This window comes from Cyprinodon tularosa, unplaced genomic scaffold (genome assembly GCF_016077235.1).
Source record: "Cyprinodon tularosa strain WSP-4 unplaced genomic scaffold, ASM1607723v1 ctg67, whole genome shotgun sequence".
In the NCBI taxonomy this organism is placed as follows: domain Eukaryota; kingdom Metazoa; phylum Chordata; class Actinopteri; order Cyprinodontiformes; family Cyprinodontidae; genus Cyprinodon; species Cyprinodon tularosa.
Window position 1 is genome coordinate 92,824 of NW_024039418.1, and position 24,389 is coordinate 117,212.

Sequence of the window (24,389 nt, forward strand, 5' to 3'; positions counted from 1 at the left end):
TGCTCGCTGGTTAATCCTATAAAATAACCTTATAGGGGCTTAATGCACGTTACTATAAACAAGAGGAAACTCGTGCGCCGTTTTCCTAAATGTTAGGCTACAAAAAGAACACAAATGTGAAAGATATAAATTATTATTATTATAAATATTTAATATCCGACACTTTAAACGTGAGACAATAACCTTTTTTTTTTTCACCATTACGCCGCGTCCGTGCCGGCGGTGAGCGCCATGCATTCATTTGCGCGCCTGTTGACCCGACTCCTCATCAACCCAATGAGCGCAGCGGAGGGAGGCTCTCCCCTCTCTTCTTCTCTCCTTTCCTCCAGCGTGCAGATCTCTCCTCCATCTCCTCATCACTTTTCCAGTCGACCAGCAAGCCTGTCGGAGCTCCTCTAACTGCGCGCACCAACACTCTGTCGCTCTGCATTGACAAACTGCAGGACGGATTTTATTTTATTATTATTATTATTATTTTAACAGCCTGTTTCGCACACTCACCCCCCCGAGAAAACCTGATGGAGTTTTTTGTCGTTTTGGGGGAGAGAGAAAAAAAAACAACGATAAAATAATGCAGCAGCGGAAAAGGATGCGAGTCTCACGAGTAAGTAAAGCAGTCACAGTGACATTAAATAAGAGCCCCATCAGGTAGGCTACTGACACCTTAATGCATGGTGTTTTTGAAAGGGACAGCTTGAAGAACACTTCTTGTCACCTTTTGCTCATTGGAGAGGTTCCATCCTTAACGCATCTTTAGCAAGTCTGCAGAAGAGCTCTGCAACTTAGGTTAGATGTTTTTTTTCTTTGACTCTTCTCAGTCCTGCCTTCGGTTGATATGCACGCTGGCTGCATGTGGATGATTCCCCTTAAATCGGAAAGCTAAAGCGCTCCAGTCATACAGCTGATGCGCAAAGAGGGGCTGAATAGAAAACGGGAAAACTTCAGCGGGAGCCGGAGAAGGTGTTATAGATACAAGCGGGTGCCTTTAACTTTTATTTATTTTTCGTGTTATGTATTTTTTGTTGGAGATATGAAGGAAAAAGATACATTTTAAGTATTTAAGCACCTTGGACAGCTCCTCCGACTGCTGCTCGGTGTTCCGTCTGCGTCTGAGCCGCCTGGACGCTGCTGTCATCCGCCGGAGAGCTGTCCCTCTCATGTGGTGCTGAAATGCAAGCCTAGGATCAAACCAAAAATGACGGCAAAAGAAAAAAAAAAAAAAACACGCGGTGGGAATCTTATTAAAAAGCCAAACATGTGTTTTTTTTATAACTGATATTATCTTTAATGTTTTTTTTTTTTTTTTTTTTTTACATTTGTAATTTATAGTCTGGGTCGCTTGTCACGCAGTGTTGCTGATGTTTTGGGCTTTAAGCGTATTGTCCTTAGATCAGCTGCAAAATTAAGGAATAGGTGGAGTAAAAGTTCATTGCAACTGAAAACAGGCTGCTGGGCAAAAGGATACCATGTCCACCTGCACCAGTTTTTATTTTTATTTTATTATTATTATTATTTTATCGTTCTTGCTTTTTTGCAGAAACTGTTTTTGGCTTTTTTTCTCTTGGTGTCTAGTCACAACTAAATCACATCAAACAGACAAAACTGTGCAACTTTTCAGGGAAGGACAATATTATTATTTTTTTCATCGAAATTGTTTGATTATAGAATTTGCTTGTAAACATCAGCCTATTGTTCAAGCTTATCATAAAAGAACAGCTCTGGTGTAAAATTCCATATCTTCTGCAGTGGGTAAACACTCCTCTCAGAGCCTTTTGGTAATAATCTCATCTGCTTTCCTTTGATATCAGAGGGCTGCAGTCTTGTTGACAAGGCTCACCTGCCTCACCCTGGAACAGCAGAGCGGGCTTCTGAGGAATCTGGCTGTTGTTTGTGAATATGCTCAACCTCTCACTTCAATCACATGGAAACATGAGATTCCTCAAAATCTGAGCACGATAATCCCCACAATGGCAGATTACATGCACAGCAATCTGATATTGTGAGGCTGGAGAGACCCGGAGTACCTTTGTTCTCTTCTGGTAGGATAATGTAAAAAAAGAAGAAGGGAGATTTGGATTGAGGGTTAAGACTGCTTAAATGACACAGTGACATTTTCCATTGCACCATGACAGAATAATCCTGCCATATCCTCAACACCCCTCCACCCCCTTTAGATCTAGCACAAGTAACATGTTTAGATGTTGAGTTTACTTTCCCCTTCTGCACCAGCTCCTCACAAGTTTCCATAAGTCTGAGGAGACTAACTAGCACTGTTTGCTCTCTTTTAGGTCTCCTTTCAGGAGTAACGGCGAATGGATGCTGGGCAGAGAGCCTCACCCCCCTCACCAACTGCAATGGAGGCACGCCAAGCCATGCCAATGACCTTTATTGCACCATGAATGCAAGCTCTGCCGCTCTAAGAGGACACAAGTAACCTTTTCTTGTTATCTAAGAAGGAGCTGTTGATCTGAAGAGAGAGAAGAGGGGGGAGGCGGGGCAAGAGGTGGAGATAGGAGAAGAAGACGAGTCCAGTAAAACAGACAAAAACAACAATCAAACAATCAAAACACGCAGGGACAGGATGCCAAAGAGGTCTGAGGAGATGCTCGTGGATCTGTTGATGTCCTTGTTGCTGGTGTGGATTACTTGCATTCCCTCCATTTCCATGACCCCTATTGGGGGACAGTCCAGAACAGCACAAACCGGAGGGTCGGCGGCGGCAAGCGGTCTTGGCGAAGGACAAAGATTACTGAACCGCGCCAAGAGAGGATGGGTTTGGAATCAAATGTTTGTGCTGGAGGAATTCTCTGGACGGGATCCAATCCTGGTTGGCAGGGTAAGTGTTTGTGATTGTCAGCGTTATATTAAGCTTGCTTATCACGGGCAAACATTAATTTGGTCCATTTGAATGGATTTTACGTTTCTGACTTTGTGTGCCCTTGAAGCACATTTCTAGCTTCCCGAAAGTCTTCTGCAGAAATAACCTTTCTCTTACTCCCTTTCTTCCACTTTCCTTTGATAGCATGTGTTACAGCCAATACTTGTAGGCTAACTTCCATTTTCCATTCTGCAGCTCGGGGCCACCTGCTCTCCTGGCCGTGCACTGCATTGGAAGGCTGCATGCCAGCCTGGCCAAAGCAGCTTGTTCACAGCTCTTTGCTGACTTTCACCTGGGGAGAGTCAGTATGGCATCCCCTCCGTCGTCCCCACCCCAATGTATCACCCATGCACTTTGGCACCAATAGGCCATCGAGCAAAAATTAACAGGATCTCAAAACGAACACAAAGCTGGAATTCCAATGTCATTTATGACTGTCTGCCCAAGTAAACACTTTAAACATCCTCCTCAATCCAAACTCTGTCATCTTGCCCTATCAATAAAAGATTTGCAACCACCAGACATTTACACCTGTGTTTTCTGAATATCGTGCAACATAAAAATGCTGTTAAGATACGCATTAATAATTCAGTTCAGTCAGTTAGGCACCCTCTGCAGGATTCAACAATGACTGCTCATTAGGACGCAGAAGGAAACAAACACTTGCTGGGGCCATGGGGCCCGCATGCGAGCTTAAAACGGGAGGGCTTCCACACAGCTGTGGGACACAGAGCTACACAAGCTTAGCATGTCACCTAAAAAAAACTGTTATATAATGAGTTTTTTTCTTTTTAAAGGGAAGAAATTTAACGAATAATGCAGTCTTTAACTTTAGCTTTTAAGGCAGCAAAGATCCAGTTGGAAATGTTGAATGTATGAAAACACTTTACGGTCTGAAATGGGGAAGGATGCTTTCTCTCAAGGTCTCTGCTAATGCAATGGAAAGTTGACTGTAGGACAGTTTAGTCGGAGGTACCTTCCTGATGAAGGACAGTATGAGGATTTGGTGCGGGATGGGGAGGGGGTGGGACGAGAGCTAGCCCTTTTGCAAAGCGCTGATGATGGGTTGCGTTCACCGCAAGGTTAAGTGCTCATGAGTGTGGCTGGCAGAGCTGAGATAAGTTAGACCAAGATGGCACAGCATCAGTTCAGGACTATAAATCTCCCTTTCAAAAGCTCAGTCTCCTTTTCTTCCCACTTTTTTCCTGTGTTTCTCATGCTTAATTAAAAGATGAATCAAATAGGTGGGAGGCAGGATTCAAATGGGTCATATAGCTCTCTGGGTGTTTTTGCTTAATTTCCTCCGTGGTGTTTGTTGCACACAATATCTAAGGAAGCCGAGGCGGAGTATGGACTCTATCCATCTTGGATTAGTATGTGTTTTTAATGCTACTGGTCTTTGAGCCTTAATTTACTCTCATAACTTGACTCCCTTCACCTACACTCAAGATGTTAGGGAGAGAAAGACGGTGTTTGTGAGGAAGAGATCATCTCATTGATTTTTACCGGCGTTCCATCTGCTGTGATTTCTCTCAGCAGGGAGGATTAGCATAAAGGGGAAGTGGGGTGAGGAAGGTGGGTGGGTGGGTTACGGAGAAATGAGAAGGACAACCAGGAGCTGTGACAGCACCCACCTCCCCCAAGCCTCCTTTTTCCATTTTGCTTTACTTCTTCAGCGCACCGTTTCTTGACATTGTGATTCAGGGAACGACGCGCTCGTCAGCCTCTGTCACTCCTGTCGGCGCCGGTCGAGGCAGACATGCAGTACCTGTTAAAGTGAAGCCGGAGAGACAGCTGTGAAAGCTTGTTGCTCGGCTGTAGCTTAAAATTAACACAGAGTTGGAGGGGATTTTAAGGATTATTCATCAGGAGCCAAAGGTGCTTCAGAAATATCCCATCATTAGAAGCAGGAATAGGTAAATGTGGGAAAGCAGACGGATTCAGAGGTACTTCTAAGACTGGAGAATATATCGAGCAACAGCAGGCTGCTATTCGGTCAAGGATTTACAGAGCAGAATTTGCTCCTTCAATGCTGTCTGATTAAGTCTCCAGATAAAGGTTATATGTTTTTGCTTTAACAGGGATTCATTTTGTCCTTCCTACGTCCTGTATCTGAATATCAAGTTGTTGAAAAGTATTTTTTTCGCTCATTAAATGCGTCCAAGCTTCCACCATCTTTAGTGTGCAAGAATTCAAACCAACAGTATTTTCTGATGGCATGAATGCATATCTTCTAAGAACAGATTTTTTTTTTGGGCTGTGTTTGCAGATCTTTTTCCACATGAAAACTAGAAGTAAAACTAGGAAAAATATTCCTCAATATTATTTTTTCCAGGAAAAATTCTATTTTTTTTTTTTAAAGAAACCAGAATTATAATTATTTGGGGAGAAATATGTTTAAAAAACCTTTAAAACTAGCATAGCTTATATGAAATTATATCATAAGTAGACATAAAAAACAATAATTGAGTTTTTGGTGCTTTTGCCTGCACTATATATCCAAAGGTTGTTACAAAAAACACCTCCCATCTGGAGGTAGGCAGACCTCGGGTGTTTTTTTGTTTTTTTTTTTGCATAAATCTGACTTTTTCCTCCTAAACTTCCAATGCGAGCTGAAATAATAACTGAACAGCAAGCGATCTAGAGTTAGATTTATTTTGGGAGCATGGAGTATCCCTCTGCTGGTGTCGTTTCAGGCTCCACCGCTCTCAGTCCTTTTCTGCTTCATCAATTATTTGCTGTCATGCTCTAAAGCCTAAAACTATCTGTACTCTTGATGGCTAAACCTAACTTTAATCACAGACAAACTGTTGAATCAGACATTGTTATCCAATATTTTGGCAGGTTATTCTTTTCTACGCGCCTGAACTAGAATGACTGCATGAGTCAGGAGTTTTTGACCGTTAGGCCTCATAAAATATACCGACATCGTATCCAGCTGCTGATTATGTTACAGGGCTTTTTGCAAAAAAAAATTTAAAAAACTATAATAATAATTTCAGTTATAAGAAATATCCAAAGACCTGCAGCCGGGTCCTTAGTCTGTAGCGGATTCTAGCCATCAGTCACATCCTCCTACCATTTTTGCCACTTCATTCAAAGCTGCTTAAATTATTAAAACATACAACGATGCAACTCAATTACACCAGGCCATTAAAGGCAAAACACTGTGTAAGAACAAAAGACAAACAGCGTGCAAATTGCTGCGTTTGCACCAAAGAGATATCCGGATGTGTTCCCTTTGTAGTGCCAGGCAGATTGATGGCAGTTTACACTGGGATTTTTCTTTTTTTTTCCAGAAATTACTTCTCTAAACTCCTTTACTTCAGATCATTTAACATGAATCCTGTTTGGATTGCTAATGATGGATTCCGGGGTTGAAATTGGGTGTGGATGCACTAATCTGACTGATCTTTCATCCTATTGTCCAACACTTTTATCCACTGTAGCATTGTGTGTGTGTGTTTTTTTCCCACAAAGAGAATCTGTAATCAACCATTAATATTCATCAGTTCAGACTGAAGTGTGAGATTGCAGGGACTGACAGTGATGCAGGCAAAAAAAAAGAGAGAGAAAAAAACACTTTGATTACTGATTCAGTAAAGAAAATAGATATGTCTGTAAGGGGGAAATGGCTTTGTCTTTTCTCGTATGTGTTCTGAGGAAAAAACATGAGATTTATCCTTTTTAACAAGCTGCTGAAGTGCATTCCCAACATGGGGGGGGGGGGGGGGATCGCATCAGACCGGAGCTGTAATGGAAGTCTGCTGGGTGTTTTTGTTGGAATTAAAGGTGATATTTGTAGACTTCGCTCCTTCAAAAATTCAAAAGGCGTTTCTAGGGCTGACTTCTTCTCAAATGGTTCAGTTTTGTTTTTTTTCCATTTACATGACGCATTCAGGTGAAACCAATAAAAAAAAAAAAAAAGATCCCAGTGAAATTTAATTGGTTTAGTGTGTTGTAAAAGCAGCTGCTCCTTGTGCATATTTATGTATCTATTTGATTCTGTATCTCATAAAGTAAAATTTTCACAGCTCATATGAGTCGAGGTTTTAATTGCTTTTCTATTTGTGTTTTCCACCTGACTCTGGACTTGTAATGCACTATCTCTGCCCAACATGGTGTGTAAAACTCATCCCAGGTTTTATTATTCGTTGCTCTCTACATATCTGCTCTTGTTATAAGTATCAAAGAAAACTGAGATGCCAGTCGTCTTATTATGTTAGGGGGTTTCATTATGATGGAAGCGACTATGTTTGAAACCAGCTCTCCCAAAGAGGATAAGTTTGAAGCTCCCCTGGGAGCGTTTCTATCGTGATACCGCTAAACGCAAAACTGAAAACACACTGGCGTGTTTACAGATGCGAGTCAATGCAAACCTCCCTCCCTTTTTAACCATTTAACTGTCAGGTTTCGTCCGATGGACGTATGTGTTGCTCTTAAATTAGTAGCCTCATACTGGATCCATGAGGCTACTGTCCCCTAATATAACAGTTTTATATGGCAGGTTAGATCCTCCAAAGGGTTAAAGAAACCAGATGATTCATTTTATGTTTTTTCAGGCATTTTGTGGTAATGTTGGTGTTGCTAGTTAATATTTTAACATACATGTGTTAGCAAAAAACCACAACTTTAGCAGATTCTGTGCCGTGGTTCTTTTTTTGAGGCCATTGAGCTTATTGGGGATTTTATACTTGCTACTTGTTGCTCCTCCACTGCTCCTCCTATTCTTTCTCTTCTGTGTTCCTGCGAGGCAGTGCCAGCCTGCCACCCACTGGTGTGGCACAGGTATTGCAACGCCTACTACAGCTTTCTCGGCTTCATTTCGTTTCTTCTTTACACTTAATTGTTTTTCTGTCCACAAATCTTATTTGATTTTGTGAATCTAGCTCTTTTATGCCAGATTAGGTACCGCAGTGACTGACATTTTTTCTAGTTGCCCCAACCCCACTTGTTGCTGTGCCAGTGAGTTAGCTGAAAGAAAGCTACAATGCTCTTCGCTCACGCAAATTAGTGTTATTTCAAAACACTCAACTGATATCTTCATTGCTCAACTGCTGCGGGCAAATTGTGGAAGACTTCCTGTATTCTGCACGATATGCAGCAGAAAGTAGAGACTGGCTGGTAAAATCTGCATCTGAAACAGCTTACGCCTTACATGGAGTGAGCAATTCCAGTTCCTGGGGGCCGGTACCCTGCAACATTTAGATGTGCCTTTGGTTCAACAAACCAAAATCGAGTAATTAGATGATTGAGAGGACTCTGGGCAAACTAACTGCACACTAAGGAGGTATTTCAGCCATTTGATTCAGGTGTGTTGGACCAAGGATGGATCGAAATTTTGCAGGACGCCGGCCACCAGGAACTGGAATTGTCCACCTTCTTACATCTTGTTCTATTTATTTATTTTTGTTGTCAGCTTGGTAACATTCTTTCTAACCGGTGGCTGGTATGACTGTTGGTAATAAAGCATCCATTTTTTGTCATGTTTTTCACCAGCTGGGGTCGCCAGGGGTGCTGGTGCCTATCTCCGGCTGTCTACGGGGGCAGAGGAGGGGTACACCCTGGACAGGTTGCAGTCTATCGCAGATCGAACTATTTATTAGTTCAATATAATTCTTATTATAGATGCATCAATGAGCCAGTGAGAAATCAATCAATCCCCCAACAAAAATCTAGCGTAGATATTAAGCAGATGTCTTCCAGCTGCAGAAGGAGAAATTTTGTCTTTTCTTTTTAAATTAAAGTAATTTGATCAAGTTATATATCAGTTAAATAGAAGCAGGCTGATTCTCCCTCTCTACACTTTGGACTGCCAGGACTATAAGTGGAATACTGCGCAGATTCCATCTCAGTCTCTCTATCCTCCACCTGCTCTCTTCCCCTCTCCAGCTCAGATCACGGTGAAAGTGACTCTTGAAGCTGAGTAAGCTTGGCCCCAGGGCTGGTAGGATGTGGGACGGTGACATTCAGCTCCACAAATATGAAGCATAGCTGGGAACTTAAAGAGGATACTGGGGCCCAGAACGGAGCCCGGGCCTCCACCGGTCCATTGCAAAGTCCTCGGGCTTCGCCAAAGCTTGGCAGATCAAAGCTGATCCTGCTCAGATTTGGGCTGGTGATGAATGCCGATCCCCCACCTTTATCCTACATTTACTTCCCCTCGCAGCTGAGCCACCGTCTGGCTCTGCCTTTGATTGATGGATGAGGAGTGGGAGTTAATGAGAATATTAGCCGAATTATTGCCAGTGATTGATAGCCATTATGACACGTAAATTACAAGCATTGGCGCAGATATAATACATTCTGAAACGTAGCCCAAAATTAGACACAGGTTCCCGAGCCGCGGTGAGAAGGTTGAATCGGAAAGCTGTTATTAAATCCTGGAAGAGAAAGCCCATCAGTGTTTTTGTTGGACTTCATTCCATTTGCTTTCTCACACCCGCATCAGCTCTTGGAAAACAGCTCTATAATCTCCCTTTGAGCTGTGCCACACAGACCCATATTGAGCTGCAGTCTAGCGGCGGCTCCTCAGATCAGCTTCCTCACCTCATATGTAATTTTAAAACAAAAAAAGCAGCAACACATGCTAACAGCTTTCAGTCTCCTGCTTCTTTCTACCTTTCCTAACTCTCTCAGTTGGGCTCGCCTCTTTCCCTGATGCCCTACCTGTATTGTATATCACTAAAGCTACTGGAGCCATTATATCAGTGGACCATGGTCACAGTCTTCATGTTCCTTTCCAATCTCTCTCTCTCTCCCTCCCGGCCTGTAATAGAACACTGGGCAAAGGGAAGGCTCTGATGGAGCTGTGGGATCACATTAGCACTGCCCTTGAAGAGCTTGACAGGTCGTCTGCGCCTTTGTATCGTCATCAACACGCTCAGTATGTCTATATGCGTGAGCTCCATTTGGCCAAGTCCAGACAGACCTAAATGAGATGAGCAGACGCAGGCTTGGATGGAGTATATTAAGTCACAGGGGGCTGTTTGTGTGTAACAGTATATACAACGCGACTGCGAGGCTTTATGGCAGCCGTATCTTTGCAAACGTTTGCCGAGGTGTCAGCGCGGTTATATTTATGAGAGAATTTCTCCAAACTGCATTATGTGTGCATTTGTCCAAGTTGAAATCTCTGACGTTTCGAATTTACAGGTGACCTTATCCTCCCAGGCATTATTACTTCCCCCATACACTGATATTACCCACATCCTAAATGTTATTTTAAAGTGTTTTTATTTTAACCAGCCTGTCTCTGATGATTTAGCGGCGTTTCTGAAGCGGGTCACATTTTACCTTTGGCATGTCTGTCATTCTTTGAATGCAGTGCTAGGGAAAAGTATAGCTCCAAAACAGTAAAGCTGATTATCTTTTTATCTATGCAATCCAATGTGCCGCATCAAGATATTATGGGACTGACAAAAACAAAAATACATGTTTGATTGTACAATAGATTCATGTAATGTTTACTGCTATTCTGTTGGGTTGAAAGACTGCAAAAATATCCCGTTCTTGTTTGCAAATTGCTTAAGCTCAGTCAGATTGGATCAAGAGTTTTGGTAAGATTCAACTTTCTAGATTTTTACACATGGACCCTTTCAAATAAACCATTATTTAATCTCTGGCTCTTTAGCTTTTGGATCTTTGTCTTCCAGGAAGAAGAACTTCCATCACTTCTCTTCCTTTCAGAGCCTCTGATAAACTCAAACTCATCAACTCTGATGAAATCAAATCGTAAATTTTATGCTATTGTAACTTGGGCTCCTGATTTTTTCAAATTTATGTGAAAGTCATAGTTACTAAATCACATAATGAACAAACTAAGAATCTTTAACTTCTAACCAAAGGTTCTTATTTCTTGTTTAGTGCAGGTTTGTCATCTGCGTATTTACATAAACTTTATTGTTTCAGGTACAGTAACAGAGTTTCAAACCCTGTTTTTTGCAGTTTCTTAATTAAATAAAATTTAAGCCTTATTGCTACTTAAAAGAAAGTTCAAGATGATTTTGTTTGGCAAAATCTCTTTAGCATTAATTTTCGGCGACTGAACACTCAGTCTCTAACGTAGCTCCAAAAGTTTGTCCTCTCAAATTTCACAACAAAACAAATGTTTTGGTAGAGCTTTCATTTCTTAAAATGACCTCAAGCAATACTGTAACTTTTAGCCACTAGGGGCGCTAGACTTGTAACATACAGGTTTAGCACCCCTGAAGGTTACTGGAAACACTGCAATGTCTTAAACTTAAGTCTCCCTCTGTGTTGTTGAATTTGATAGCAGGCCACTTTGGGCCCATATAGTTTAAATCCTACATCACAGAATCAAAAACAACAACTTTTAAGATATTTAGCACTTACAGTATGTTCAAGGGGAGCTTAGAAGTGCTGTAAGGCCACCTTCTGAGTCAGATAAGGTATTTAGTGACAGATACGACCCTCTCAACTTACAAAGGAGAATCTTTGGGAAGAGCAGCGCTGTATAACCTGAAAAATGTATTGATATATCTTAAAATAAGCTAATAGTTTGGTCCTAATTAGTATTGCTTTTGGGCTAGTGGTTACAGTAGTGCACTTGTGCCCTGAGAAGAATTGCAACCATCTGGTTTAATCCCCACAGCCTCCAGCCACAGCCTCTGGGTCCCTGAGCAAGACCCCTTAACCCAACACTTCTCCCAGGACGCCGCAAAATGGCAGCCCTCTGGTCCCTAAAGGGTTGGGTTAAATGCAGTGGTAAATTAGCCTGGTGAGACCATCCTGATCTTGCGAGCTTTCAAGGTTTCACTCGCTAATCAGTCTGAAGACTCTCTGTTGAAGAAAATTTGGAGCCGTTCACCAAACGAACGTCCAATCAGCGTTGGCTTTGAGGCGGGTTGAGGTGTGACGCAACGAGAAGCGCGACAGTTCAGTCTAAAGAACATGGCGGCTTCAGCCGATGAAACTAGCATTAGCGTGGCTATCGAGCAAGTTTTATCTGAATTACAGAGTATTTCTTCACTGAAAGAAGAGCAAAACACTGCTCTGGAGGCTTTTCTCAGAGGAAAAGATGTTTTTGCTCTTCTCCCGACTGGTTTCGGCAAGAGTAGCCTGGCTTGTGGTTGTGTTTTCGTCGCCCCTCTGTTAGTACGTCATATGCTTCGATGATCTGATTGGTTTATTTGGCCCGTATATCACCAACATGGGCCAATCAGCTAACCGGTATTTTCGCCCCTTCCCAAAATTACTTCAACGGAAGGTTTCCAGATGGATATGCGGAGCAAATCCATCTGGCGGAGTCAAGTTAGAGGTAAATTTCTCCAGTGTGAGATCAATAAAGTTCAGGTATTAATAATTATGCTTATTATTAATTATTAATACAGCATTTTTTTCTGATCTTTCAGCAAGTATAAGACATAAGATCATCAAAAAAGGAAAATCTGATTTAGGAACGTAATAAACTAATAATTGCACAGTTAAAAGGTTTAATGTTAAAAATGAACACATATGCACCCTTTAGGCAATTACCAGGTGTACATTTATTATTGATTATTCAATCTGATATTTAAATAGAGTAGTTGTCTATAATTTCGGCAAATAATCTCACTGAGTAGTTTGGTCTACAAGAGAGATCCATTTAGAAAATCTAAGTGCATATCACTTTTAACCATCTACAATCTTCCTTAGACCATCAGTATGCATTAATCTGTCTCACTTCTATGATCACAAAAACCCTGGATCAAATTCATTGAAGGTTGTGTTGAAAGATGACAATAACAAATGCAGAATAGTCAGAGAATTGTTCATGCTTTTGCTAGGCACTGTATAATTTACTCATGACTTTCTGTTGCATACTGCATTTTTCTCCTTGTTCATTTTCATATGGGAGTCAAAATCAGGTTTCCGCTCAGTGGATCATAAGAAGGCACGCTACGTCCGCGCTCTCCTGTGTACATGCATCAGCTGCAATAATAATTTAACAGGAAAGCACATCAATTCACACGGCTTCAGAGTCCCTGGGCAAAATAACAAGCTTGCTGCTATCAGTCACATCTGAGGCTCGGCGTGATTAAATCCGTGTTGTACGGTGAAGGGGGCTGACGCAAGGCCACTTTCCCCAAGCTTCTACATCACTGTTAATTCCTAGCAAATGGTCCCTTTATGGTTTCACCCAGGACTGCGTCGCTATGATAGCACGCTCCCATGTCAGCGTTTGTCGGTCAATGGAGTCTGGCTCTCGTTGCTGAAATAAAATGTAAAAAAAGGGAAAGAATTCCCAGCCTCTCATTAAGTCTAAATCTCCATCCCTGCCCTTGCTTAACTGCCTTCCCTCCCCTCCCCTCTCATCTCCCCCCGCCTGCCTCGGTCTGAGCGGCTCACCGGGGCTTGGCCTGTGCTGGCTGTGTGGAGGTGGAGCGCTTATTGGGCTAAATCATCTGGCTCTCTGCCTTGAACTTTGCTCTAACTAATTTATAGGAATTAAAGTGGTTCACCTCAAAGGCCTGGATGCTGCGTTGTCTTGTCTAAACTAGTCTCCCTAAACAGGACGGTTTGGTGTTATTTAAATTACAGATAATTTATGGAATGTAAAGTGGATTTGTAACTTTAAACTTCTATACATTTTTCCTGTGCTAATATTTGAATTATTGTAATCAGGCACATGTTTGTTAGTGGTATTAAAGTATATTAAAGCTTCTATTGAATTCTAGGAAAAAAGTCATTAAACTGATTCTAAATTAAAACAGAGGTAGTTATTGAAATGTTTCACATGGATTAGGTATACTTTTTCATATTCAAATTGAAATTGATAAAATTGGTTTATTTTAGACATAACCTGACCACAGGGTAGTGGCAAAGTCCTTTGAAAGTGATTTTGCTGGTTTCTTATTTGAGGTATTTTGATGTTATGAACCATATATAGACGGCTGGACAGACAGTTATATCGTTTTGGAAGATTTTAAAGGTTGAAAATGTTCCATTGCATTTGGATGTGGTGACTATAGAAACCTAACCTGACTCTGCCAGATGGATTTGCTCCGCATATCCATCTGGAAACCTTCCGTTGAAGTAATTTTGGGAAGGGGCGAAAATACTTGTTAGCTGATTGGCCTATGTTGGTGATAGACGGGCCAAATAACCCAATCAGATCAACGAAGCATATGACGTACTAACAGCCAGGCTACTCTTGCCGAAACCAGTCGGGAGAAGAGCAAAAGCATCTTTTCCTCTGAGAAAAGCCTCCAGAGCAGTGTTTTGCTCTTCTTTCAGTGAAAACATACTCTGTAATTCCGATAAAACTTGCTCGATATCCACGCTAACGCTAGTTTTATCGGCTGAAGCCGCCATGTTCTTTAGACTGAACTGTCGCGCTTCTCGGTGCGTCACACCTCAACCCGCCTCAAAGCCAACGCTGATTGGTCGTTCGTTTGGTGAGCGGCTCCAAATTTTCTTTCATGGAGAGTCTCCAGACTGATCTGCGAGTGAAACCTTGAAAGCTCGCGAGATCAGGATGGTCTCACGAGGCTAATAGAAACCCAGCTGACACTGTTGACTGAATAAAATCCATACTTACATAAAGTAATCATAACCTGGTATTTGAATTATGAAATTGTATTTAAATTGTATTTAAAAGCTCTTTCTGACCCCTTTTTATCGTTATTTTTTCTTTCAAGAATTTGACTTGTGTTTATGCGCATTGATGTAAATGTAACATCAACAACATTAGCGGTTAGCTATAGGTCGTTTACCTTAGTTCCTTGGTCACACAAGAATTAACACTTAATGAACGCCTGTAGGTGAATCACTGATGGTAGAATTTGCCTCTTTTGGTGGATAATCTTATGGGCTTTTGTGAGCAATGAGCCAACATTAAAAAAATAATAATATTTCTGGCAAGTTCTAACTGAAGCTCAACACTAACAAACATGTTTTAAAATGAGAAACTGCATTTAAGAGTTAATCCTTTCATTAAAACAGAGACAGTAAAAGAGCCACTGGACCTTCTCTCTACTGTTTGGAACCTAAACCACTGCAGAATGCCCCTCCCACACCTGTTGTTATGAACTGCTGTTCAGCTGGCTGCAATAAAGACACCTAACGTGGCTGCTTTGACATTTTCTTGGTGAATCATGCTAAAAAAACTCCACCTATCGCTCTTAATAAAAGACTGTAAATCTTCATTTGGCAGCTTACAAATACATGATTCAACCTGCTGCAGGCTTGCAACCAAATAAACAAACAGCTTACATCAGATCATGATGCTCTGAAATAGCCAAGCAGTCTGAAATAGTCTATTATGACAAAATATACTTAAATTCTGCTTCTATACTTGATGGTTTTTATAAAATTTATTGTTTTGTGTTCATAAATCAATATCAGAAAATAGTAAAGATCACAGAAAAAAACTGCTATACAATATATATCATTGAATTTAAGCAATAGTGTGAAATAGATATGCATTTTCTAATGACCCTTATGTGAAGGGAAATAGAAAATAATACATTAGTCTATTTATTATTCAAACCGTGAGAATCAGAGATGATGATCGTTATGGATACTGGAGACAAATCAATCACCAGATCACCAGACGGCTAAAAGGAAAAAAAAGTTCTGAATAAAGTAAACGAGGGAGTGAAGGGATTTTAGACAATCTGATTGCAGATGAATAGCGACTGTATTTTCTCATCCAATCAGTAGTTGAGAATTAGTGACTGTGTTGGACTTATGTCCAAATCTGATTATTCAAATCAGAAGCTTATGATTATTTGAAACCTGTTAATTGGCCCCTGCCTCTGACGCCGCTGCAGAAGTAGCTCCAGATTCCTGCCGGATTCTTTGGCTCCTGTGGGCTTGATGCTTGGCTCTCCTCACTGGGAAGCCCCTTTCCTATTGATAGATCCAAGCATACGTAAAATGCTGCAGGCGGCTGCAGGCTGCTTATCCCTACGCCCCTGCTTCAAAATGCTTCCCATTAGCCAAGCTGGGACTTGCGGAGTAATCTCTTTAAGAAGGGATGTTGCCATTGTGCGCACAGATGTGCGTCTCAGCTCCAAATGTTTGCTTGGAGCACACGTGGGCCGGATAAGATAGACAATGAGGACGTCGTTTTTTGGAACGGGCGGGGTCTTTGGGGGTGGACAGTCTATTTTCAGGCCCTCTGAGGACAACGTTCCTCTTTCCCTGTCTTTTCTTTTACATTACAAACATCTCGTGCCGTAAAAGCAACATCAGTAAACAAACAATGTGACATTTACTTGAAGATAGGTGTCTTCACCTATAACGGGCATTAAAGATGATTGTCTTCACTCCTGAGCAGAAAGTGGCGGTTTGCTCACCCCAATCATTTGCCAAAAAAAAAAAAGAGCCCTATTCTGTGCAGACTCTTCTCTCTCTATGCAACCATCCCTAACTCTGGTATCTGGGTGCCAACAGACTGTGGTTTTGACCTTTCTAGCAAATGAATCATTTCAGTTTAATGATCCTTTCTGCAGAAAGAACAAAAAGATAACTAAAATAATAGGCATGGCAGAGGAGGCGGGGTGCAAAAGGCCAGAACATGGACCCTCATCTTCCTCATACTTTACCCTGGATGCTGTGGAGGACACCTTTCTCCTTTTAATAATACCATTTCCATGTGTTTGTGTCTCTAAGGGTTCCAACTCATGCCTTAGAAATCGACTGTCTTTAAAAAAACTAGATATATAACAAGCAGATGGTGGTGACAAAAAAAACACATTATTTTTGAGTGTTTTAAAGTGACACCTTGGATTTTCCCTTTTCATCCTCCAATGTTTGATTAAGACTCCTTTTTATCCAAGTCGGATCAGAAACAGAACGGGTGGTGGCGGAAAGTAGTGCTGGTGGTGATTTTTGAGGGGGGGGGCTGCATGAAAAATTCAAAACGTTATAATATAAATTCCAGATGAATCATGAATGCTTAATGGGAATCAGGGCTGGATGCTGAAATTGTGCTCAAAGAATCGTGTTGCGTGTGCGCCGCGTACGCATGGATCAGGGACGGGACGTGTTATAACGTCCCTCTCAGCTGCTCGCTCAGCGACAACAAAAATGAGCTGCAGAGGGAGTGAATGAAGGATGCCAGAAACATGTGAAAAGCTTTTAGGGGCTAGAGGCCTTCTGTTGGTGAAGTCCGCCTAATTGCTTTTATCCCTTGCTGCAACTGCTTGTTGTTGTGTGTGCGGAGTGGACATGAGCGGGATGGTCTATCTGATAAAATATTAACAAATCTTTGCCCACAACCGCCCCTCCTCTATTGTTAGAACGCAGGATTCCAAGAAAAAAAGAAACTTCTGCTTTCATGAATTATAAAGTATCCAATTAGTACAACATCCTCACACATGATTTTGATGAAAGAGCACAGTTAACCGAGGTTGAATGTGGCTTTGCTATGGGAGATCACTTGTGACTTGATGATGCAGACACGCCACATTAAACCTGCTGGAGTGCCTTTATTAAAGAATAAAAACACTGATATGATTCTCAGCAGAACCCAGGGTCAGACGTTTGAGTCACTTAGGGAAAATAAACTGTGATGAAACTGCTTTATGTTTGTAGAAGCAGAGTCTGAGCTCTCACTGCAGCAGCTGACTGAAACCTGAGAGCCTCGGCTGCTGCAGACCAGGTGTCCATGTTGACCTCCTACCAGCTGAATTGTTTAGAATAGTTCTGTCTTAATAGGAGACTTCTCTTCTTACACAACGTACACAGATGGTTGCTTATTTACTGAGCTTTGAGAGCTAAGCTATGCTGACAGTCGGATGAAATAGTTATATAGCTATTACCACGGTGACACAGTTTTACAGTATAAACAATTTAAAGCAAAAATATAAAAAATGTAAAACACATTCACAATTACCACTCTTGCCCAAATAATTTCAAATATAACCTGGTTTTCAAAAGCCCTCGATATGGCATTTATTCATATGTGCTACATTATATAACAACCATTATCTCATCTGGTGTTTATAATGTATAAGTACGGTGGCCCTGAAGTGCAAACTGCAACTACAAATCTAAAAGCGCAACTACATTAAGAAAAACAGAATTACATTAACCTACCGGAAAAGGTAGGTACCAGTGGGAAACATGAGACATCGCTGATTGGACGACGGCGCCGTTTGACCCTTGAACCGGAAGTCATTCTGCCTGCTGCGGCTTTTGAAAACATGGATATTGTCGGCGCCCCAAACATAGCTGCCGTTATCCAGGAATATTTTGAATCAGGACATACGTACGAGGCGATACTGGATATGCTCAAGACTAATCACGAAATTTTAGTTAGTTTGCGTACACTGAAGACACACTTAAAAGAAGCTGGACTGTTCAGACGACGCAACTTCCGGTTCAAGGGTCAAACGGCGCCGTCGTCCAATCAGCGATGTCTCATGTTTCCCACTGGTACCTACCTTTTCTGGTAGGTTAATGTAATTGTGTTTTCCTTAATATAGTTGCGCTTTTAGATTTGTAGTTGCAGTTTGCACTTCCGGGCCACCATATATAAGGGATGAAATGCTATACATATACAGGAAAATAAATTGACATTATAAAAGAATGGGAATATAAAATGTTGAGTTAAAGAAATGCTAATTGTAAAAAGCACTGTGGCAAAAATGAAAATAAATCAACCTTATAAAAAATTGGTAAGAATTTATGCGGTTGATGTAGAAGCTTTAGGAAATTGTTATACATATAAACATGTGCGGAGATGTTGGTTAAAAAAAGTTTTACATTAGTTTTAGTTGTAAAAAAATAAAAATAAAAAAATGTGTGTATTTCCAAGAGTTGAGACCAGATTGAAGATAGTTTTACCTGTAAAATATCTCCAAGATTAAAGGACTAAATCTCAGCAGGACCATTAAAAATAATTAATGTGTTTATCTTTAGTAATATTGATCACCGCTGTGGTGTTTTTACAGGTTGACCTAAAAACTGGATCAGACAGCTGCAGCTGATTCAGAGAGCTGCTGCCTGTGTCCTCAGCAAAACCAAGAAACTGGAGAACATAAACCTATTTCAAAAATGGTTCCACTGGCTCCCTGTACCTCAGAGAATAAATGAGATAAATCAATTATTGATTAGCTTAGCCCCAGAATACATTATAGACTTACTATCAGTCAATCCTTCCTTCGTGACAGAAAAGGAAAATATCCTTCATATATATATTTGATATAATTTAAGTATAATGTAAAGTTGATGTTCAATCATACAAAGTCTGACTGTTTGACATGAAAAACGTGCAGAAACACATTTGAGAATAATAAAAAGCTAGCTAGGAAGCTAAAATGGAGAACAAAACCCCCTTTCTTCTTATTTCTGGACCACACTACAAATTAAAATGTGTTCATGATGTAAATATCTAAAGGAAGAACATCTTTAGAAATACCTGCAAAAGCACAGAACAAAGCAAAATATCATGAACCCTGAAAGGTGGTTTGAGAAGACGTGGAAAAAAAGGCATTATGCAGCTTGTAAACTTTAAGCGCTTCCAAAGCATCTCAGGATTGTTAAAGCCAGAGTTCACTCCTCACTATTGGCCTTTAAAAAAGTCTAAGTGGTAAAGATCTACAGTTTGCTCCCCAAATGCTGTACTACTTGTCCATTTCAAAGCCTCTGGCCTTAGCAGAAACTTGTGAATAGTAATAGTCCACAACAAAGATAACAGGATCATAAATATGAGTAGTTCCTAATCTCCTTCCATATGGTGGCTGGATCCATAGACATGTAGTGAGGTGCTACCTCTTAGGAGGAACCGCTGCTTCTCCAAAGCAAAGCCAGTTTGTTTAAGAGGTTCAGGCATCTGATTAGAAAAGCTTCTAGGTTAACCGACAGAGCTTCCTAGTAGAATTATTAAATTCAGTTCAGTTTATTTGCATATCTCCAATTCATCTCAACAAATGCTTTTTACAGAAAAAATAAAATAAAAAAGTCATACAGACAGATCAGTTAAAGGTTTTCCATTTATGGAAAGCCAGCTGATTACATCCAGTCTCTGACTTTGCAGGATTCTCTCCTCCTGGATGAACATGTGGTGACAGTAGTAGGCATTCACTTGCTTTGGGTAGTTGACTATACAGCAAGAATGCATGTAGGGACAGTAGAAAGGAAAGAGTGGAAGAAACCTGCAGCAGAACTAGGCTCATTGTCAGCGGCCTTCTACTGGAGCCAACTCAGGCTTCAATGAAACAGAAGCAGACATGCAAAAGGATCTTAGAAGCTCAGATCCATAAAACCTTTAATGTTAGAGAAGGAAACGGTCAACTAGCTCTGTCTAGCCAAAAACAGATAAGCAGATGAGCAATGAGTTCTTTTTTTTATGTTAAAAATGATAAAAGAGAGCAAATACAATTAGAAACAGTAAAAGCTATAACTATAGATCCCTTCTGGTTTCGGGAAGTTTTGGGAAATGAACAGAAAAAAACAGGGTGTTTTATTCCATATAAAATAATCCTGGATTAAGAGGATGTTGGATTGATGGACATCCACTGAGGATTTCACAGATGTATTTACAGAAAATATGCCTTTTTTTTCTCCGGCTTCTTAGAGAAAAACATGAATCAAAAAAATGTGAAGTGGCAGCTTTATTGAATTCTTAGTCTTCTGTGTAACGGCGTTCATCAGGCCTTGGTGGTCAGTACTTTCATTTTACAACAATTCAGAGATTTAATTGACAGTTTAGTTTGAAAGATATTTCTGAAAGTGAAAGCACTTGAGTTAAATTCAACTAAATATCCTGAAATTGGAATCCTCCTACCTAAACAATAAAAACCTTTAAACAATGGCAGCTCTTTAATATTTCATGTGCAGGGCCACGTGAAGCAAGGCAGATTTGTCAATTAAGGGTTTTAGTCCAGTAACCTCAGCTCTGGTTGCGAATCCTTTCAGAGAGAAACAAGCAAAGTGCTGAAATGTCAAACAGCAGGTGGGGATGAGAGAAACTCTGAATTTCAGCCCACCAGTCGGCTTACAGGCTGTTTGGTCACTCCATTTTACAGCTAAAATATTTTTACACATCTCCCACACAATTTGCAACAATCAAATTATATAATGCTGCCAATCTAATCCAAAAATATGATCAGAGGAAAAACAGTCAGTGTTTTTAAACTACATATCTTAGAATTATATATATATGTAAAGATTTATCTGTCGTAAATATGCATTTTTCCCTGAGCCTAATTCAAAAGCCTTTAGATCTGCAAATATTACATGATAAAAAAGAAATCATTATGTGTGTTAAATACCTATGTTAAGTTTTTGGCCATTTAAAAGAAATGTAGAATATTTAATAAAGAAAGAATAGAATAGAATTCCTTTTGTAAGATGTTATTTGTGGAAAAAAAAACAAAAAGCAGTTACCCATGAAGCAGTTTCCAAGATAATGGCAAGAAAACAGATCTAAAAGTAAAAACTTCTGGGATTCTAAATAACCTGCTGTTGTGAAAATGCAATCAAAAAAAATATTTGAAAAAGCCTGCTAAAGCTTAAAGTCGTAGGGAAGAGGCTGTTCCAACCGTTGTATTTCCGAATTCTCCCGAATAGTGCCCGACTTTACACGAGTGAATAAAGTGAATGCGATTGGTCGTTTATCAAAGAGGCGGGATTATTGTGGCGGAAGGTTTGCAAACAAGTTTGATTGTGGCCGGTTTGTCGGAAGCATCTTGCTAACCAGTTAGCAACTTAGTGCTAGCAGGTTCCCAATGGGAAATTCCATTGGGACCAAGTAGCACTAAATTGGTGACTTAGAAACGACGCTGTCAAGGAACGCTATGGACAGCGGAAACATGCAAGAGGAGGAGAGTTTAGTGTCGGAGGTCGTGGATGAGTCTCCTCCGTCATCCATTTTTTATTTAGAGGAGGAAAGCGGGGACGAAGATGTTGTGGAAGAGGACGCCAGGGCGGCAGAAGCTTGGTTTGGTGTAGAAGGCTTCCAGCCGTCCATGTTTGAGCCCTTGCCTCGCAACGCTGCCAGTTCTGTTAGCTCTACGCCTGCTGAAGACACAGACGTCCATCCCCGTGAACACTGGGACGCAACTCAATGGGAAAGGAAAGGATTCTGGTTTCAACCGTTGCGTATATTAGCTGCGACATATGAATCAAGATGCTATGAGCTTAAATATTTGATTAACAGATGACCGTTGATATATAATTGGCCGAATTTTGGTTGAGGCTGACGTAGAACTAACTGGCCTGCAGAAGATAACGAGAAAAAAAAAACACAGATTTTAAGACAGGATTTTTTTTTAAATAGAAATGTTCTAACTTTTGAGACAATATGGTCTGATAAAGAGTACATTTATATACATGTTTAAGCCAGAATGATTTGACATTTAAATATGACTTCCCTACAACTCTAAGGCTGGCATTTGTTTTCAGTTATTATTCTATTGCAAAACTATTAAGCTATGTTCAGACTTGGTCGGTCAGACTAATACTTAAATGCTCCCACCATCATACTCCTTTCTGAGCATTTTACAGCCCCCACCCACATGCACAGGGGGACAGTTTAGACATCATGCATCAGCACTCTGGTAACGGAAGCAATAATAGATGTTATTATATATTTTTGAACAATGGAAGCTGACAATATCATAAAACGACGGAGAACTGGAGGAGAAAAAGAAAAAGCACAGCTGTTTATAAGGTGACAGTTGGATGAAATGAGACATGACCGTTCAGCTGCTTTAGAAACTTCCAGATACATATCAGATTTAGTGCCACATATGGAAGTGGCATCATTTTAGGAGGCATTTAGCCGCTGTGGCATGAAAAAGTTGGATACAGGTCGCATTCACCTGCAGTGTGAGCGTAGCCTTATTTGATTCTGTATCATTTTATTATTTATTTTACATCTTAAGCCACTTTAGTAACAAAGAAATACTTGCGGCTCTAAAGGTTGCAGTTCCTATAGATTTCTACTAGGGATGCACGATATTGGGATTTTGGCCGATATCCGATATGCCGATATTTTAAAACTCATGTAGCCGATAACCGATATCGACACCGATGTTAAAGCTGGACAAAAATAAGTATTCATTGAAAATAGCAGTTTTGTTATCCATTTCTGACAAAAATAATATACTCAAATATATTTTCATATGCTGATATCAAATAGATTTTTAAAAACGTGGTATCGATCTATTTTACTTTCAAAATCTGGTGAAATTTCATCGTTCTGTTACAAACTCTCGTGATATTTTGCAAGTTCTTGTGAGATTTTGTTAGTAAAATAGATCGATACCGCGTCAATATATCAACATATAAAAATATGGCAAAATTTCGTGAATTTTCGGGGGATTTCGTAGCATAACGATGACATATAGCAATATTTCATTAGTAAAAGAGATTGATGTGGTGTTTTTAAATGGCAATATATCAGCATATGAAGATATTGGGATATTTTAATGTATCAATATTTTTTCCCTCGTCTTTAGAAGTTTTTAAGTTTTTGAGGAAGAAGAAGAAGAATTTGTATTTTTTTTTTTAGACTTTAGAAACTCAGAAGCTTATCAAATATCGTGTTAAATATCGGTGGGGTGGCCGATGTCCGATATTCAGTTTTAAGGCTGATACCGATAGGGGGCCGATTATATCGTGCATCCCTAATTTCTACATATATTCCTCCAAGGAACGCAGAACCACTCAGAGTCCACCTGTAGAGCCAGTAGATTGACATGCATCCCAACACATGCAGACATGCACAGCAGATTCACACTTCCAAAGCAATTGGGGAATCCCACTTCACAGGAACCTGTGTGAGTGGGTGGAAGCTGAAGCTAATTCAAAGCTGCACCCCAGTGATTATTTCGTTCATTGATATCTTTAATATTTCACTGATGTGTGTCCCTCCATACTCTACTCTCCAACTATACATATTGCCTTTGAATGCATCTCTGTGATGAAACAGCTTCTATGTTTGTGGCTTTAGGGGCCGGGTCTTACATCTCTCTTGAGCTTTATCTATGTGTCATTTCAGTGCTAAAACTCACAAATGTGTCAACTCTGCTATCCTTTGGGGAAAACAAAAATTGTTTTTAGGTAACCCGAGAAGTGTAAAGACACTTTAGAAACCCGGTATACTCAAGGAGCAGAGTCTTCGAGGGAAACCCTCCCTCTGAGTCTCAAGAGATGATGCTTCTCGCTTCTAAGGAAAGGATCTCAGCCAAATGGCACAGTGCCCTTTTATGTTACTTTCTGTGCTCTATCTGCATCACAAAAGCTCCGCGCGCTGGTGAAGACAGGGAGCAGCTGTAGTGAGAAAGCAAGATTGTGACGGCTCCATGAATCCTAAATGGTTTGCTATTAAGGTGTGTGTGTGTGCTATGAAGAGTTGGACAGAAACAATGTACCATCCTTCTGGACTGAACCAGTCCACGGGCGTTAATTTCCCTCCATCTCAATCGGTGCAGCACTCTGTGTTTGCAGACATCGGTGCCTTCGCTCCAACCACAGCTTGCCAAGATGTGCCGTTTTTTTATCACCGTCTCTCTCGACACAAGGTGGCACACAAACACAGATGTGCATGCAA

The 24,389-nt window shown here is 40.6% G+C and overlaps 1 protein-coding gene across 2 annotated transcripts in view; it reads left to right on the plus strand.

Annotated features, from left to right (window-relative positions):
• Positions 1-501: 501 nt before the first annotated feature.
• cdh8 (cadherin 8) overlaps positions 502-24,389 on the plus strand; it is a 260,812-nt gene continuing 236,924 nt past the window's right edge. For both annotated transcript variants that reach the window (XM_038267329.1, XM_038267331.1), the window contains exons 1-2: positions 502-604; positions 2,289-2,836. In XM_038267329.1, the coding sequence (XP_038123257.1) occupies positions 2,582-2,836 (255 nt within the window). In that variant the 5' untranslated portion in view covers positions 502-604; positions 2,289-2,581. The remainder of the gene's footprint in view (positions 605-2,288; positions 2,837-24,389) is intronic.